This window comes from Salvelinus namaycush, chromosome 30 (genome assembly GCF_016432855.1).
Source record: "Salvelinus namaycush isolate Seneca chromosome 30, SaNama_1.0, whole genome shotgun sequence".
Taxonomy (NCBI): Eukaryota; Metazoa; Chordata; class Actinopteri; order Salmoniformes; family Salmonidae; genus Salvelinus; species Salvelinus namaycush.
In genome coordinates, this window is record NC_052336.1 from 3,496,798 (window position 1) to 3,515,648 (window position 18,851).

The window sequence follows — 18,851 nt, forward strand, 5'->3', positions numbered from 1 at the left end:
AACGCTATGTTTTGCCAAGAAATGGTGAAAACGACTACTCGCCCGCCGTAAATACTAGGAGAAGGTATATAATGGGCGAGATGTTGTAAGTGTACTATATGGCTGTAAGTAGTTAGTGATATAATGGAGATGTATAGTGTTAGGAATATAAGGAGTGATATAATGGAGATGTATAGTGTTAGATATAATGGGATGTATATAGTTGTTAGTGATATAATGGAGATTGTAGAGTGTGTTAGTGATATAATGGAGATGTATAGTGTTAGTGATATAGTAGAGATGTATAGTGTAGTGATATAATGAGATGTATAGTGTTAGTGATATAATGGGAGAGTATAGTGTTAGTGATATAGTAGAGATGTATATTGTTAGTGATATAATGGAGATGTATAGTGTTTAGTGATATAATGGAGATGTATAGTGTTAGTGATATAGTAGAGATGTATAGTGTTAGTGAATATAGAGAGAGTGATATAGGTATAGTGATTAAATGATAGTATATGGAGAAGATATAGTGTTAGGATATAATGGTAAGATGTATAGTGTAGTGAGTATAGTGAGAGATGTATAGAGTTAGTGTAGATGATATATGGAGAAGTAGTAGTATGTGTTATGATTATATAATGGGAGAGGGGAGAAGGTATAGTAGAGATGTATTATAGTTGTTTTAGTGATATAAGGAGATGTATAGTGTTAGTTGTGATATAATGGAGAGAGTGTTGTAGTGTTAGTGATTATAAGAGAGATGTTTTATAGTGTTGAGTGATGTAATTGAGAGGTATAGTGTTGTGATTGATAATGGAGATGTATGTTAGTGTTAGTGATGTATAGATGGAGAGATTGTAATGGAGATGTATATAGTGTTTTAGTGTTTTAGTAAGTATGTTTTAGAGTATAATGGAGATGATAATGGAGATGTTTAGTTGTTAGTGATATAGTAGAGATGGATTATAGTGTTGTAGTGAGGTGTTAATGGAGTGAGTTTAAGGGTTGATTTGATTTTTATAGTAGAGATGTATAGTGTTAGTGATATCAATTGAGATGTAGTAGTGTGTGTGAAGTGTAGGTATGAGTAGTATTGATGTATGGAGATGATGAAGTGTTGGTATAAGGGGAAGATGAATTGGAGGATGTAGGTTGAGTGATAGGTATAATGGAGATTGTATATGTATGTATGTGTTGTTAGTGATATAATGGAGATGTTATAGTGTGTTTGTTAGTTAGTGGGATTGTTGGTGATAATGGAGAGAGATGATTTGTATAGTGTATATAGTGATATTAATGGAGATTGTTATAAGTGAGTAGATGTATATATGTTGGTGATATAATGGAGATGTATAGTGTTGGTGATATAGTAGAGATGTATAGTGTTAGTGATATAATGGAGAGGTAATGGATGATGTTGTGTTAGTTATATAATGGAGATGAATAGTAGTTATGATAGGTAGTGATAATTGAGATAGAATAATGGAGATGTATAGTGTGTAGTGATATAATGGAGATGGATAGTAGTGTTAGTGATATAATGGAGATGTATAGTGTTAGTGATATATATAATGGAGATGTATTTAGTGTTAGTGTATGATATAATGGAGAGATGTATAGAGTATAGTGTGTTGTGATATAATGGAGATGTATAGTGGAGTGTATATGTTGTTTCGTGATATAATGGAGATGGATAGTGTATGTGATATATAATGGAGATGTATAGGTTTTAGGATATAATGGGAGGATGTTATATGGGAGATGTATAGTGTTGGTGATATAATGGGATGTATATGTGTTAGTGATATAGTTAGGAATGTATAGTGTTAGTGATATTGGTAAGATGATAGAGATGTGATATAGTGTTAGTGATATAGTAGAGATGTATAGTGTTTATAGTTGGTAGTGATATAATGGAGATGTATGGTTGGTGATATAAAGGAGATGTATAGTGTTAGTGGATATAATGGAGATGTATAGTGTTAGTAATATAGTATGAGATGTATAGTTTTAGTGATGTAATTGAGAGGTATAGTGTGTAGGATCTAATGGAGAGTATATTGTTTAGTGATATCAGGAGATGTAATGCGAGAGTGAGAGAGATGAGTGTTAGTGATATAATGGAGATGTAATGGAGATGTATAGTGTTAGTGATATAGTAGAGATGTATAGTGTTGGTGATATAGTAGAGATGTATAGTGTTAGTGATATAATGGAGATGTATATTGTTAGTGATATAATGGAGATATAATGGAGATGTATAGTGTTAGTGATATAATGGAGATGTATAGTGTTAGTGATATAATGGAGATGTATAGTGTTAGTGATATAATGGAGATGTATAGTGTTAGTGATATAGTAGAGATGTATAGTGTTAGTGATATAATGGAGTGTATAGTGTTAGTGATATAATGGAGATGTATAGTGTTAGTGATATAGTAGAGATGATATGTTAGTGATATAATGGAGATGTATAGTGTTAGTGATATAATGGAGATGTATAGTGTTAGTGATATAGTAGAGATGTATAGTTAGTAATATAGTAGAGAGGTATAGTGTTAGTGATATAATGGAGATGTATAGTGTTAGTGATATAATGGAGATGTATAGTGTTAGTGATATAATGGAGATGTATAGTGTTAGTGATATAATGGAGATGTATAGTGTTAGTGATATAATGGAGATGTATAGTGTTAGTGATATAATGGAGAGGTATAGTAGAGATGTATAGTGTTAGTGATATAATGGAGATGTATAGTGTTAGTGATATAATGGAGATGTGTAGTGTTAGTGATATAATGGAGATGTATAGTGTTGGTGATGTAATTGAGAGGTATAGTGTTGGTGATATAATGGAGATGTATAGTGTTAGTGATATAATGGAGATGTAATGGAGATGTATAGTGTTAGTGATATAATGGAGATGTAATGGAGATGTATAGTGTTAGTGATATAGTAGAGATGTATAGTGTTGGTGATATAGTAGAGATGTATAGTGTTAGTGATATAATGGAGAGGTAATGGAGATGTATAGTGTTAGTGATATAATGGAGATGAATAGTGTTAGTGATATAATGGAGATATAATGGAGATGTATAGTGTTAGTGATATAATGGAGATGTATAGTGTTAGTGATATAATGGAGATGTATAGTGTTAGTGATATAATGGAGATGTATAGTGTTAGTGATATAATGGAGATGTATAGTGTTAGTGATATAATGGAGATGTATAGTGGAGATGTATAGTGTTTCGTGATATAATGGAGATGTATAGTGTTAGTGATATAATGGAGATGTATAGTGTTAGTGATATAATGGAGATGTATAGTGGAGATGTATAGTGTTGGTGATATAATGGAGATGTATAGTGTTAGTGATATAGTAGCGATGTATAGTGTTAGTGATATTGTAGAGATGTATAGTGTTAGTGATATAGTAGAGATGTATAGTGTTAGTGATATAATGGAGATGTATAGTGTTGGTGATATAATGGAGATGTATAGTGTTAGTGATATAATGGAGATGTATATTGTTAGTGATATAGTAGAGATGTATAGTGTTGGTGATATAATGGAGATGTATATTGTTAGTGATATAGTAGAGATGTATAGTGTTAGTGATATAATGGAGATGTATAGTGTTAGTGATATAATGGAGATGTATATTGTTAGTGATATAGTAGAGATGTATAGTGTTGGTGATATAATGGAGAGGTATAGTGATAGTGATATAATGGAGAGGTATAGTGATAGTGATATAGTAGAGATGTATAGTGTTAGTGATATAATGGAGATGTATATTGTTAGTGATATAGTAGAGATGTATAGTGTTAGTGATATAATGGAGATGTATATTGTTAGTGATATAGTAGAGATGTATAGTGTTAGTGATATAATGGAGATGTATAGTGTTAGTGATATAATGGAGATGTATATTGTTAGTGATATAATGGAGATGTATAGTGTTAGTGATATAATGGAGATGTATAGTGTTAGTGATATAATGGAGAGGTATAGTGATAGTGATATAGTAGAGATGTATAGTGTTAGTGATATAATGGAGATGTATATTGTTAGTGATATAGTAGAGATGTATAGTGTTAGTGATATAATGGAGATGTATATTGTTAGTGATATAGTAGAGATGTATAGTGTTAGTGATATAATGGAGATGTATATTGTTAGTGATATAGTAGAGATGTATAGTGTTAGTGATATAATGGAGATGTATAGTGTTAGTGATATAATGGAGATGTATATTGTTAGTGATATAGTAGAGATGTATAGTGTTGGTGATATAATGGAGAGGTATAGTGATAGTGATATAATGGAGAGGTATAGTGATAGTGATATAATGCTGTGTTGATGTAGCAGCTAATGATGGGCATCTCCCTGCCTGTTACTGTTGCAGCTGGATGCTGAGGCCAGTGAACTACTGAAGGAACTGCAGAACAAACTCAACACCGTGCTGGATGAGCTCAGTGCAGTCTTCGGCTCCAGGTGTGTGTGTGTGGGGGGGGGGGGGGGGGGGGTCCGTGTGCGTGTGTGTGTGTGTCTATGTTTGTGTGTAACTGTGGTCTGTGTGTATCTGTGGTCTGTGTGTGTCTGTGGTCTGTCTGTATGTGTGTATCTGTGGTCTGTGTGTGTCTGAGGTCTGTGTGTGTCTGTGTGTGTCTGTGGTCTGTGTGTATTTGTGTGTCTGTGGTCTGTGTGTGTCTGTGTGTATTTGTGGTTTGTGTGTATCTGTGGTCTGTGTGTATCTGTGGTATGTGTGTATCTTTGCTAACCCTGTGTTATTTCCCTGTCCAGTTTCAAACCGGTGATTGAGGACTGTGTAAAGCAGATGAACCAGGAATTAGTCCAGATGAAGGGGAGTGCTGCAGGGAAGAGCAACGCTGCCATGGATGCTGAGACTGTCCTCAGACCACTCATGGACCTTCTGGATAAAAAGTAGGTCCCTATAGGTATATTATCAGCTGGCTTAGAGGTTAGTATCCAGTAGCGTATCCATGTATCTCCTGGATAAATAGTAGGTTTCTGTTTACACCCTTGAGTTAACATTGAGGTAACCAGTTAGCCTAGAAGTGAGAGGGTTGGGTTAGTAACCCGTTAGTTGAGAGGTTAGTAAACCCTCATGCAACTCCTGGATAAAAAGTAGGTGTTTGTTTTCACCATGGAGTTACTGAGGATTCATATTGTGAAACTCAGTAGGTGTCTGAATGCATGTGGCCGTTATCCTAGAGGTTGGAGCTTTGGGTTAGTTAACCAGTTATCCTAGAGGTTGGAGCTTTGAGTTAGTTAACCAGTTATCCTAGAGGTTGGAGCTTTGAGTTAGTTAACCAGTTATCCTAGAGGTTGGAGCTTTGAGTTAGTTAACCAGTTATCCTAGAGGTTGGAGCTTTGGGTTAGTTAACCAGTTATCCTAGAGGTTGGAGCTTTGGGTTAGTTAACCAGTTATCCTAGAGGTTGGAGATTTGAGTTAGTTAACCAGTTATCCTAAAGGTTGGAGCTTTGAGTTAGTTAACCAGTTATCCTAGAGGTTGGAGCTTTGAGTTAGTTAACCAGTTATCCTAGAGGTTGGAGCTTTGAGTTAGTTAATCAGTTATCCTAGAGGTTGGAGCTTTGGGTTAGTTAACCAGTTATCCTAGAGGTTGGAGCTTTGGGTTAGTTAACCAGTTATCCTAGAGGTTGGAGCTTTGGGCTAGTTAACCAGTTATCCTAGAGGTTGGAGCTTTGGGTTAGTTAATCAGTTATCTTAGAGGTTGGAGCTTTGGTTTACTTAACCAGTTATCCTAGAGATTGGAGCTTTGGGTTAGTTAATCAGTTATCCTTGAGGTTGGAGATTTGAGTTAGTTAACCAGTTATCCTAGAGGTTGGAGCTTTGGGTTAGTTAACCAGTTATCCTAGAGGTTGGAGCTTTGGGTTAGTTAACCAGTTATCCTAGAGGTTGGAGCTTTGGGTTAGTTAACCAGTTATCCTAGAGGTTGGAGCTTTGAGTTAGTTAACCAGTTATCCTAGAGGTTGGAGCTTTGGGTTAGTTAACCAGTTATCATAGAGGTTGGAGCTTTGAGTTAGTTAACCAGTTATCCTAGAGGTTGGAGCTTTGGGTTAGTTAACCAGTTATCCTAGAGGTTGGAGCTTTGGGTTAGTTAACCAGTTATCGTAGAGGTTGGAGCTTTGAGTTAGTTAACCAGTTATCCTAAAGGTTGGAGCTTTGGGTTAGTTAACCAGTTATCCTAGAGGTTGGAGCTTTGGGTTAGTTAACCAGTTATCGTAGAGGTTGGAGCTTTGAGTTAGTTAACCAGTTATCCTAGTGGTCCTAGTGAAACACCTAGTGAAACACCTAGTGAAACACGAACATAAAGTGTCTTAATATGGTGTTGGGCACAACGAGCCAGAACAACTTCAATTCACTTTGCATAGATTCATAAAGTGTCCAGAACTCTATTGGAGGAATACGATACCATTCTTCCACAAGAAATTCCATAATTTGGTGTTTTGTTGATGGTGGTCTCAGGTGCCGCTCCAGAATCTCTCATAAGTGTTCAATTGGGTTGAGATCTGGTGACTGAGAAAGCCATGGCATACGGTTTACATCGTTTTTATGCTCATTAAACCATTCAGTGACTACTTTTGTCCTTTGTATGGGGTCATTGTCATATTTTGGGGGCAAAGCCATGGTAACCAAAATAATGGCCAGCCAATCATTTTTATACATGACCCTAAGCATGATGGGATGTTAATTGCTTAATTACCTCAGAAACCACACCTGTGTGGAAGCATCTGCTTTCAATATACTTTGTATCACTCATTTACTCAAGTGTTTCCATTATTTTGGCAGTTAGCTGTATATGTGATTGTATACAAATGTAAGCAAGGTTTGATGTTATTATGTGCTCCTCTACTCCCCTGAAGTAGAGGAGCACATACACAAAAATCACAAACACACACACACACACACACGCGCGTGCTCGCGCAATGAAAAACATGTAGGTGTTTTTATGTGTGTGTACATGCATCTGCGTGTGTTATTTGTGTCTCTTTGTATTTAGTTAGGGTATGTGTTTCTCAGTGTATTTAGGTGTGTGTGAGTGCTTGCGTGCCTTTGTGTGTGTGTTATTGTTGTAGGTGTTTCTCTATATATATAACATCCATGTTGATATTCAATCCAGTACTCAACAGGGAGCTGTATGTATTCCAACATTATCTTGTAGGCTATCTTCTCTACTCTGACATCCATCCCTGAAAGAGTGTGTGTGTGCGTGTGTGCGTGCGTGCATAAGCTGTGTGATTCTCTCTCAGACACTCACGGCAACATCGAGGCCAATGGGGTATTACAGTAGAATCCTCTTAATAATATGCTAAACGAAATCCTCAGCCAAGGTTTTCCGTTCACTGAGATTATCACGTGAAGCTGATGCATTTATTCCACATATCATGGCTTTTTGAACTTCACCCTTGATTGTGTTTGATCCTGTTGTCTTCCTATAGGCCCTGTGACGTATGTGGCTTGTAACGTCTGTAACGTTGTTAAAGGGACATTTCATTCATAAATTAAAGTTTGTCAGATGTTTTCAGACCTCTAAAGTAGTCTAATTTCTAGATGAAGACACATCCCACGACATCAGTTGTGTAAATCCAGCTATACGCCTTCATCACAAATAAATTGAAAAGATAAGCACTATCTAATTCCCTGTTTTTCCTGGTTGACTCTATTTTTATCCTTGGGCTGGAGGCATATAGCTGGATCTACACAACAGATGTCGTGGGATGGGGTTTCATCTTGACATTAGACTACTATAGAGGTCTCAAAACATCTCAAAAACGTTGATTTGAAAGTCTAATGATTGTGTTTCTGCTGTGGTTTTACATCTGACTTAGACTGTTGGCTCTGCTCTGTCTCTGCTCTGCTCTGCTCTGCTCTGCTCTCTCTGTCTCTGTCTCTCTCTGCTCTGTCTCTCTCTGCTCTGTTCCGCTCTGTCTCTGTCTCTGTCTCTCTCTGCTCTGTCTCTCTCTGCTCTGTCTCTCTCTGCTCTGTTCCGCTCTGTCTCTCTCTGCTCTGCCTCTGCTCTGCTCTGTCTCTCTGCTCTGTTCCGCTCTGTCTCTCTCTGCTCTGTCTCTCTCTGCTCTGTCTCTCTCTGCTCTGTCTCTCTCTGCTCTGTCTCTCTGCTCTGTCTCTCTGCTCTGTCTCTCTGCTCTGTTCCGCTCTGCTCTGCTCTGCTTTGCAGTTTGATTTTATTTGCAAAGATCTGTGAGAAGACGGTGTTGAAACGAGTCCTGAAGGAACTGTGGAAGATCGTCCTCAATACTATTGAGAGAATGATAGTTTTACCACCTCTCAATGACCAGAATGTAAGATGTTATGTTATACACACCAAACACACACACACACACACACACACACACCAAACACATATTCAACATCATTGAGAGAATGATAGTCTTACCACCTCTCAATGACCAGAATGTAAGATGTTATGTTATACACACACACACACACACACACACACACACCAAACACATATTCAACACCATTGAGAGAATGATAGTCTTACCACCTCTCAATGACCAGAATGTAAGATGTTATGTTATACACACCAAACACACACACACACACACACACACACCAAACACACATTCAACCCCATTGAGAGAATGATAGTCTTACCACCTCTCAATGACCAGAATGTAAGATGATATATATATAAACACACATGCACGCACGCACGCACGCACGCACGCACGCACGCACGCACGCACGCACGCACACACACACACACACACACACACACACACACACACACACACACACCCTAACCCTAACCCTAATGTACCTGGTCTCCCAGGACTGAAACAAAAAACGATCTAACGGAAAAATCCCTACAGTACAGTATCTGCAACATTCCATGACCAGGGTTGCCTACCTCTGGCTGGAATATCCTCTAGTCTGTAAATGCGCACACACCGACACACTCCCACACACACCGACACACTCCCACACACACACACCGGCACACCGACACACTCCCACACACACCGACACACTCCCACACACACCAACACACTCCCACACACACAGACACCGACACACCGACACACTCCAACACACTCCCACACACACCAACACACTCCCACACACACCGAAACACTCCCACACACACCGACACACTACCACACACACCGACACACTCCCACACACACCAACACACTCCCACACACACCGAAACACTCCCACACACACCGACACACTCCCACACACACCGACACACTCCCACACACACCGACACACTCCCACACACTCCCACACACTCCCACACACACCGACACACTCCCACACACACCGACACACTCCCACACACACACACCGACACACCGACACACTCCAACACACTCCCACACACACCAACACACACCGAAACACTCCCACACACACCGACACACTCCCACACACACCAACACACTCCCACACACACCGAAACACTCCCACACACACCGACACACTCCCACACACACCAACACACTCCCACACACACCGAAACACTCCCACACACACCGACACACTCCCACACACACCGACACACTCCCACACACACCGACACACTCCCACACACTCCCACACACTCCCACAGACACCGACACACTCCCACACACACCGACACACTCCCACACACACCAACACACCGACACACTCCCACACACACCGACACACTCCCACACACACCGACACACTCCCACACACACCAACACACTCCCACACACACCGACACACTCCCACACACACCGACACACTCCCACACACACACACCGACACACCGACACACTCCCACACACACCCACACACTCCCACACACACACCGACACACTCCCACACACTCCCACACACTCCCACACACACCGACACACTCCCACACACACCGACACACTACCACACACACCGACACACTCCCACACACACCGACACACTCCCACACACACCGACACACTCCCACACACACCGACACACTCCCACACACACCGACACACTCCCACACACTCCCACACACTCCCACACACACCGACACACTCCCACACACACCGACACACTCCCACACACACACACCGACACACTCCCACACACACCGACACACTCCCACACACACACACCGACACACCGACACACTCCAACACACTCCCACACACACCAACACACTCCCACACACACCGAAACACTCCCACACACACCGAAACACTCCCACACACACCGACACACTCCCACACACACCAACACACTCCCACACACACCGAAACACTCCCACACACACCGACACACTCCCACACACACCGAAACACTCCCACACACACCGACACACTCCCACACACACCGACACACTCCCACACACACCAACACACTCCCACACACACCGACACACTCCCACACACACCGACACACTCCCACACACACCGACACACTCCCACACACACACACCGACACACTCCCACACACACCGGCACACTCCCACACACACACACCGACACACCGACACACTCCCACACACACCGACACACTCCCACACACACCGAAACACTCCCACACACACCAACACACTCCCACACACACCGACACACTCCCACACACACCGACACACTCCCACACACACCAACACACTCCCACACACACACACCGACACACCGACACACTCCCACACACACCAACACACTCCCACACACACCGAAACACTCCCACACACACCAACACACTCCCACACACACCGACACACTCCCACACACACCGACACACTCCCACACACACCAACACACTCCCACACACACCAACACACTCCCACACACACACACACACACACCCTCCCACACACACCAACACACTCACACACACACCGACACACTCCCACACACACACACACACACACACACACTCACACACACACCGACACACTCCCACACACACACACACACACACACCGACACACACACACACACACACTCCCACACACAAATATGTACAAAACACAGATGCACCATAGAGGATATTTACAAAGTTCGGAGAAGACGGTGTCTCCTTCTCTCTTTATGTGTCAGTCATGCAGGAAATGTTAGTGAAGCCTGGATAGAGGAATGAAAAGCCAAACCTGCTTTTCCAACAGGCAACACTGACAAGGCTGACAACACCCAGAAGGGATGTTCTCAAACACACACACACACACACAGTCTTGTAAAACTAACCTTGTGGGTGGACACAATTCTGTCCTGATCAAAATTCTATTTTCCCTAACCCGTAACCACAACCCTAACCTTTACCTCAAAATCTAACCTTACCCCTAACCCTAAACTTAATTCTAACCCTAACACTAATTTTAACCTTAACCCTAAACCCCCTAGAAATAGCATTTGACCTTGTGGGGACTAACAAAATGTCCCCAGTTGGTCAAAAGAAAATGGTTTACTGTTCTTGTGGAGACTTCTGGTCTAAACACGCCCACAGACACTTCTGCTCTAAACACGCCCACAGACACTTCTGGTCTCAACACGCCCACAAACACAAACACACACACACACATAGAGTATAACCCTGTCTCTTCTCCTCACAGCAAGGAGCCCAGATGATTTTCAGTGCTGCCAAGGACCTGGGACAGCTATCCAAACTCAAGGTAGGTCTGGGGCACACCATGAGTGTGGGTGTGCATTTGAGAGAGTGTGTGTGTGTGTGTGTGTGTGTGTGTGTGTGTGTGTGTGTGTGTGTGTGTGTGTGTGTGTGTGTGTGTGTGTGTGTGTGTGTGTGTGTGTGTGTGTGTGTGTGTGTGTGTGTGTGTGTGTGTGTGTGTGTGTGTGTGTGAGAGAAAGAGAGAACGAGTGAGAGACTGTGTTAAAAACAGAGTTTAATAGGCAGTTCTGGGTTTTTGCGACCTCTAGTCCGTCAGAGCACAGCTACAGTAAACACACACACACAGACACACATGCACACACACTGTTGTGATTATCAAAAGTCCCACACAGTACACGATGTACGTCCTCCAGAGCAGTAGATCTGTATTAGTTGGTTAGTTCTCATAGTGATTACATCCAGATTGAGGTCATCTCTGCTAAAACAGCCCTCTCCTCTCCTACCCTAGTCATGCAACTTCACGTCATGCTATAAACCCATGACTAAACTGGCCAAGTCTTCATCATATTACGTAATCGTAGTTGCTTTCCAATCCGTCTGTAACACAGATGAACTGTTTTTAATGAAGTCCCTGTATCTCTGCTCCTACACTAAAAGATCTTCCCACAGTTACACTCTTTGATCACAGTCACAAGAAGCACAGCAGAAAGATAGGGAGACAGTATTGTGTCTGTGATGTGCCATGGTTGAGCAGCAATTTGCAAGCAACTGTACTGTCGCTGTCTGTACTGTTTTGCTGTATTCTCCTGCTGAATCACATGATCAGATCTCACAATGTGTTTTCCATCTCAGGAACCACATTAATAATACACTGTAAAGGGGTTGCCATGAATTTGACAGTAATTTACAGGCAGCTCGGTGGCGAGTAAAATTATGTATTTTATATATTACAGTATGCCTCAAAATATGTTAATAAGCAAGGAACAACTATACCATGCACCCACTAGTGGTCAAAATGTTTTTGGCGCTCCAAAGATACGGTACTGTATTCTGGGTGGAATTACAGTACCATTTGAAATACAGCAATTTTGAAATACAGCAATTTTCCCACAATGCTCTATTATTTTTACTGTTGATAATACCTAAAATTAACATATCATTTACAGTTTGTGTGTGTGTGTGTGTCCTCTCCAAGAAGAATGTTATGGAAACATTTATTGATTAATCTATCTCTTTCTATTCTCTCCACTCTAGGACCATGTGATCAGAGAGGAAGCCCGTAGCCTGACACCAAGACAGTGTGCAGCCATGGACCTTGTCCTTCCCACCATCAAGGTAATGGAGAGCTCTCACTCACTCACTCACTCTATCTATCCATCCCTCTCTCCCCCCCTCCACCTGTCTGTCCCTCCATCCGTCTAACCCACCATCCCTCTCTCTTTCCATCCATCCCTTCCTCCATCCCTTTCGGCCTCCATCCATCCCTCCCATCCCTCCATCAATTCCTCTCTCAATCCATTCATGCCTCCTCCATCCCTCCCTTTCACCTTCCATCCCTACCCTCATTCCTTTCTCCCTCTAACCATCCATGCCTACCTTTCTCTGTCCCTGTATAGAAATGTTGTGCAAAGAGAGATGGACAGGGTTTTAACAGGGTAGTAGGGTTGTAATGAGAGTTTACCTAAAGGATCGTTGTAGAGTGGTGACTGTTTTAACAGGGTAGTAGGGTTGTAATGAGAGTTTACCTAAAGGATCGTTGTAGAGTGGTGACTGTTTTAACAGGGTAGTAGGGTTGTAATGAGAGTTTACCTAAAGGATCGTTGTAGAGTGGTGACTGTTTTAACAGGGTAGTAGGGTTGTAATGAGAGTTTACCTAAAGGATTGTTGTAGAGTGGTGACTGTTTTAACAGGGTAGTAGGGTTGTAATGAGAGTTTACCTAAAGGATTGTTGTAGAGTGGTGACTGTTTTAACAGGGTAGTAGGGTTGTAATGAGAGTTTACCTAAAGGATTGTTGTAGAGTGGTGACTGTTTTAACAGGGTAGTAGGGTTGTAATGAGAGTTTACCTAAAGGATCGTTGTAGAGTGGTGACTGTTTTAACAGGGTAGTAGGGTTGTAATGAGAGTTTACCTAAAGGATCGTTGTAGAGTGGTGACTGTTTTAACAGGGTACTAGGGTTGTAATGAGAGTTTACCTAAAGGATTGTTGTAGAGTGGTGACTGTTTTAACAGGGTAGTAGGGTTGTAAGGTCTTTAAGAGGAGTAGTGGTGCTGAGAGGAGTCGATGCAGTCAGTATGTGCGTCCAAATGGCACCCTATTCCCTACATAGTGCACTACTTTTGACCAGAGCCCTGTTGGTGCTATTTGGGACACAGACAAGAGTTCAGACCGGGGTCTGTGTGAACACTCAACGCAGCACCGTGAAAAATAATCAAATTGATTCCTGCATCTCCATGGACACCAGCTCCCTGTTTAGATCGGTCATGCTGTGGAATTCTCTCCATCAGTATTCCGAGGAGAACGTCAAATTAGAGAAGTTGAGTAATGCTTCCAGGAGACTCGGACCAATCACAGTTAAGTAATACCTTTAGGTGGAAGAGATACATAGGCTGAATGCAGGACTGGTTTAATACTTAAAGGAAGAGAGGGAGGAGAGAGAAAGGGAGGGAGGCAGGGAGAGATGGGGGGAGAGACTAGCAGAGATACACAGGCTGAATGCAGGACTGGTTAAAGACTTAAAGGAAGAAGGGAGGAGAGAGAAAGGGAGGGAGGCAGGGAGAGATGGGGGGAGAGACTAGCAGAGATACACAGGCTGAATGCAGGACTGTTTAAATACTTAAAGGAAGAAGGGAGGAGAGAGAAAGGGAGGGAGGCAGGGAGAGATGTGGGGAGAAACTAGCAGAGATACACAGGCTGAATGCAGGACTGGTTAAATACTTAAAGGAAGAGAGGGAGGAGAGAGAAAGGGAGGGAAGCAGGGAGAGATGGGGGAGAGAGACTAGCAGAGATACACAGGCTGAATGCAGGACTGGTTAAATACTTAAAGGAAGAGAGAGAGGAGAGAGAAAGGGAGGGAGGCAGGGAGAGATGGGGGGAGAGAGACTAGCAGAGATACACAGGCTGAATGCAGGACCGGTTAAAGACTTTATGCCTTCAGTAATGAGGCAAGGAGAGATGGAGAGAAGGGCAGGAGGGCGGTGGAGAGAGGGGCAGGAGGGAGGTGGAGATGGGGGCAGGGGGGAAGTAGAGAGAGGGGAGGGGAAGATAGAGAGAGAGGAGGGGGGAGGTAGAGAGAGGGGAAGAGAGAGAGGGGGAGGAAGAGAAATATATAGGGAGGGAGAGAGGGATAGAGAGAGAAGGAAAGAGACAGAGAGAAAGAACTGGAACAAAAAGGAATGGAATTCTGAAGAGGGAACATTTGTATGGTGTTAAATGGTTTGAGATAAATGTAATGCCGAATAGCAAAACCAGCATAGATTCCCCATGAAATGACTGTGGCTTTTCAGGTCGTGGTGAGATGATAATATGATACACATATCAGTGTATGTGACAAAAAATGTTTTGTTGTTGATGTTATTGTTGGTGTTGTATGGACTAGCTCTTGGTGTTGTGTGGACTAGCTCTTGGAGTTGGTGTTGTGTGGACTAGCTCTTGGAGTTGGTGTTGTGTTGGACTAGCTCTTGGTGTTGTGTGGACTAGCTCTTGGTGTTGTGTGGACTAGCTCTTGGTGTTGTGTGGACTAGCTCTTGGTGTTGGTGTTGTGTGGACTAGCTCTTGGTGTTGTGTGGACTAGCTCTTGGTGTTGGTGTTGTGTGGACTAGCTCTTGGTGTTGTGTGGACTAGCTCTTGGTGTTGGTGTTGTGTGGACTAGCTCTTGGTGTTGTGTGGACTAGCTCTTGGTGTTGTGTGGACTAGCTCTTGGAGTTGTGTGGACTAGCTCTTGGTGTTGGTGTTGTGTGGACTAGCTCTTGGTGTTGTGTGGACTAGCTCTTGGAGTTGGTGTTGTGTGGACTAGCTCTTGGTGTAGGTGTTGTGTGGACTAGCTCTTGGTGTAGGTGTTGTGTGGACTAGCTCTTGGTGTTGTGTGGATTAGCTCTTGGTGTTGGTGTTGTATGGACTAGCTCTTGGAGTTGTGTGGACTAGCTCTTGGTGTTGTGTGGACTAGCTCTTGGTGTTGGTGTTGTATGGACTAGCTCTTGGAGTTGTGTGGACTAGCTCTTGGTGTTGGTGTTGTATGGACTAGCTCTTGGTGTTGGTGTTGTGTGGACTAGCTCTTGGTGTTGTGTGGACTAGCTCTTGGTGTTGGTGTTGTGTGGACTAGCTCTTGGTGTTGTGTGGACTAGCTCTTGGTGTTGTGTGGACTAGCTCGTGGAGTTGGTGTTGTATGGACTAGCTCTTGGTGTTGGTGTTGTGTGGACTAGCTCTTGGTGTTGGTGTTGTGTGGACTAGCTCTTGGTGTTGTGTGGACTAGCTCTTGGTGTTGTGTGGACTAGCTCTTGGTGTTGGTGTTGTATGGACTAGCTCTTGGAGTTGTGTGGACTAGCTCTTGGTGTTGGTGTTGTGTGGACTAGCTCTTGGAGTTGTGTGGACTAGCTCTTGGTGTTGGTGTTGTGTGGACTAGCTCTTGGTGTTGGTGTTGTGTGGACTAGCTCGTGGAGTTGGTGTTGTATGGACTAGCTCTTGGAGTTGTGTGGACTAGCTCTTGGTGTTGGTGTTGTGTGGACTAGCTCTTGGAGTTGTGTGGACTAGCTCTTGGTGTTGGTGTTGTGTGGACTAGCTCTTGGTGTTGGTGTTGTGTGGACTAGCTCGTGGAGTTGGTGTTGTATGGACTAGCTCTTGGAGTTGGTGTTGTGTGGACTAGCTCTTGGTGTTGGTGTTGTGTGGACTAGCTCTTGGAGTTGGTGTTGTGTGGACTAGCTCTTGGAGTTGGTGTTGTGTGGACTAGCTCTTGGAGTTGGTGTTGTGTGGACTAGCTCTTGGTGTTGGTGTTGTGTGGACTAGCTTTTGGTGTTGTGTGGACTAGCTCTTGGAGTTGGTGTTGTGTGGACTAGCTCTTGGTGTTGTGTGGACTAGCTCTTGGTGTTGGTGTTGTGTGGACTAGCTCTTGGAGTTGGTGTTGTGTGGACTAGCTCTTGGAGTTGGTGTTGTGTGGACTAGCTCTTGGTGTTGTGTGGACTAGCTCTTGGTGTTGTGTGGACTAGCTCTTGGTGTTGTGTGGACTAGCTCTTGGTGTTGTGTGGACTAGCTCTTGGAGTTGTGTGGACTAGCTCTTGGTGTTGGTGTTGTGTGGACTAGCTCTTGGTGTTGGTGTTTTATGGACTAGCTCTTGGAGTTGTGTGGACTAGCTCTTGGTGTTGGTGTTGTGTGGACTAGCTCTTGGTGTTGTGTGGACTAGCTCTTGGAGTTGGTGTTGTGTGGACTAGCTCTTGGTGTTGTGTGGACTAGCTCTTGGTGTTGTGTGGACTAGCTCTTGGAGTTGTGTGGACTAGCTCTTGGTGTTGGTGTTGTGTGGACTAGCTCTTGGTGTTGTGTGGACTAGCTCTTGGTGTTGTGTGGACTAGCTCTTGGAGTTGGTGTTGTGTGGACTAGCTCTTGGTGTTGTGTGGACTAGCTCTTGGAGTTGGTGTTGTGTGGACTAGCTCTTGCTGTTGGTGTTGTGTGGACTAGCTCTTGGAGTTGGTGTTGTGTGGACTAGCTCTTGGTGTTGGTGTTGTGTTGGATATGTCTTTCTCTGCCGTTCTTCCCTTATCAACACCTACAGTATCTTCAGAGTGAATCTGGGCTGTGACTATTCTGCCAAGGCAGCAGAGCTACAGAGCTTAGTCCCAAATGACACTGTGTGCCCTATGTAGGACACTACTTTTGATCAGAAGTAGTTTGCTATAGGTAATAGGATGTCATTTGGAACACAGAGCTACAGCGCTTAGGATCATTTACTCTGAGCAGCTCTGGCTCATTGACTCACCCACTGTTTTCAGTCTGTATCCGATATTCCATAATGCATCAGTGACTGGATTATATCTGAACATGACTTTCTTGTTCCAGAGCCAATGGAGGATGACCTGTGAACTCATGAACACCAGTGAGGTGGAGAGTTTGTGTGGGGGTGGAGTGTGTGTATGTGGCAGGGCTTTAAGCAATTATCCTCTGTCTTAATGCAACAGTACAAAGTACATTTTTATTAGGCCTACTGCTGCCAGCCTGGATAAGCATACATAGTTATTACCTCTCCCACACAGTCTTCCACACAGTCTGGTCTGAAGATGTGAAAAGTACATGAACTCTGTACGTGTTCTATCTGGTCTGAAGATGTGAAAAGTACATTAACTCTGTACGTGTTCTATCTGGTCTGAAGATGTGAAAAGTACATTAACTCTGTACGTGTTCTATCTGGTCTGAAGATGTGAAAAGTACATTAACTCTGTACGTGTTCTATCTGGTCTGAAGATGTGAAAAGTACATTAACTCTGTACGTGTTCTATCTGGTCTGAAGATGTGAAAAGTACATGAACTCTTTTGTTGCTGTGCGTTTTGCTGCCAACTTTACTTTACTTTGCTAGCTGACAACTTTACGTTTTTTGTTTTGTTTTTGTTTTTAATTACCGTTTATATTTTTTGTTTTTCCATTGCAACTTTTTTCCCTCATTCAACTTTTTCACTCCGGACGCTTTATCTGGACATGGTTCGTCAACACCTTCAACAGCCGAAGCTAAGTAGTAACATTAACATGATGTCTTCTAATTGCAGTCGCTGTACTCATAATATACAGGAGAACGATCGCCTTACGGCGAGAATAGCTGTGCTACAAGCCCAGCTTCAGACGCAATCGTTAGGCAAGGGTAATTTCAGTGTAGGAAAGGAAGAAACAGCGTCTGTGCCACCAGTAAGTACAGATAGTAACGTTAGTATAAATCCCCCCGCACAGTCCCCGCAGCCGGACAACTTTCTCATGGCTTCTGGAGGGAAATGCTGTTGGAATGCTCAACCGGTGTCGCTCATTCAGCCGACAGAAACTTTCAACCGGTTTTCCCCATTATGTAGCGAGTCGGAGTCTGAGTCTGAGTCTTCTCTTGTCTCTACTCCTCCCGTTACGGGGTCTGAGACGCCGAAGGCTCCCACCATTAGCTCTGACAAATTGAAAACCCTAGTCATTGGCGACTCCATTACCCGCAGTATTAGACTTAAAACGAATCACCCAGCGATCATACACTGTTTACCAGGGGGCAGGGCTACCGACGTTAAGGCTAATCTAAAGATGGTGCTGGCTA

The 18,851-nt window shown here is 43.1% G+C and overlaps 1 protein-coding gene across 1 annotated transcript in view; it reads left to right on the plus strand.

Moving 5' to 3' along the window:
• Positions 1–18,851, plus strand: part of LOC120024771 (protein unc-13 homolog C-like) — a 178,709-nt gene that overhangs the window by 124,381 nt on the left and 35,477 nt on the right. Inside the window, 5 exon segments of the mRNA XM_038969056.1 lie at positions 4,397–4,485; positions 4,795–4,935; positions 8,214–8,337; positions 11,571–11,630; positions 12,839–12,919. Of these exon segments, the coding sequence (XP_038824984.1) occupies positions 4,397–4,485; positions 4,795–4,935; positions 8,214–8,337; positions 11,571–11,630; positions 12,839–12,919 (495 nt within the window).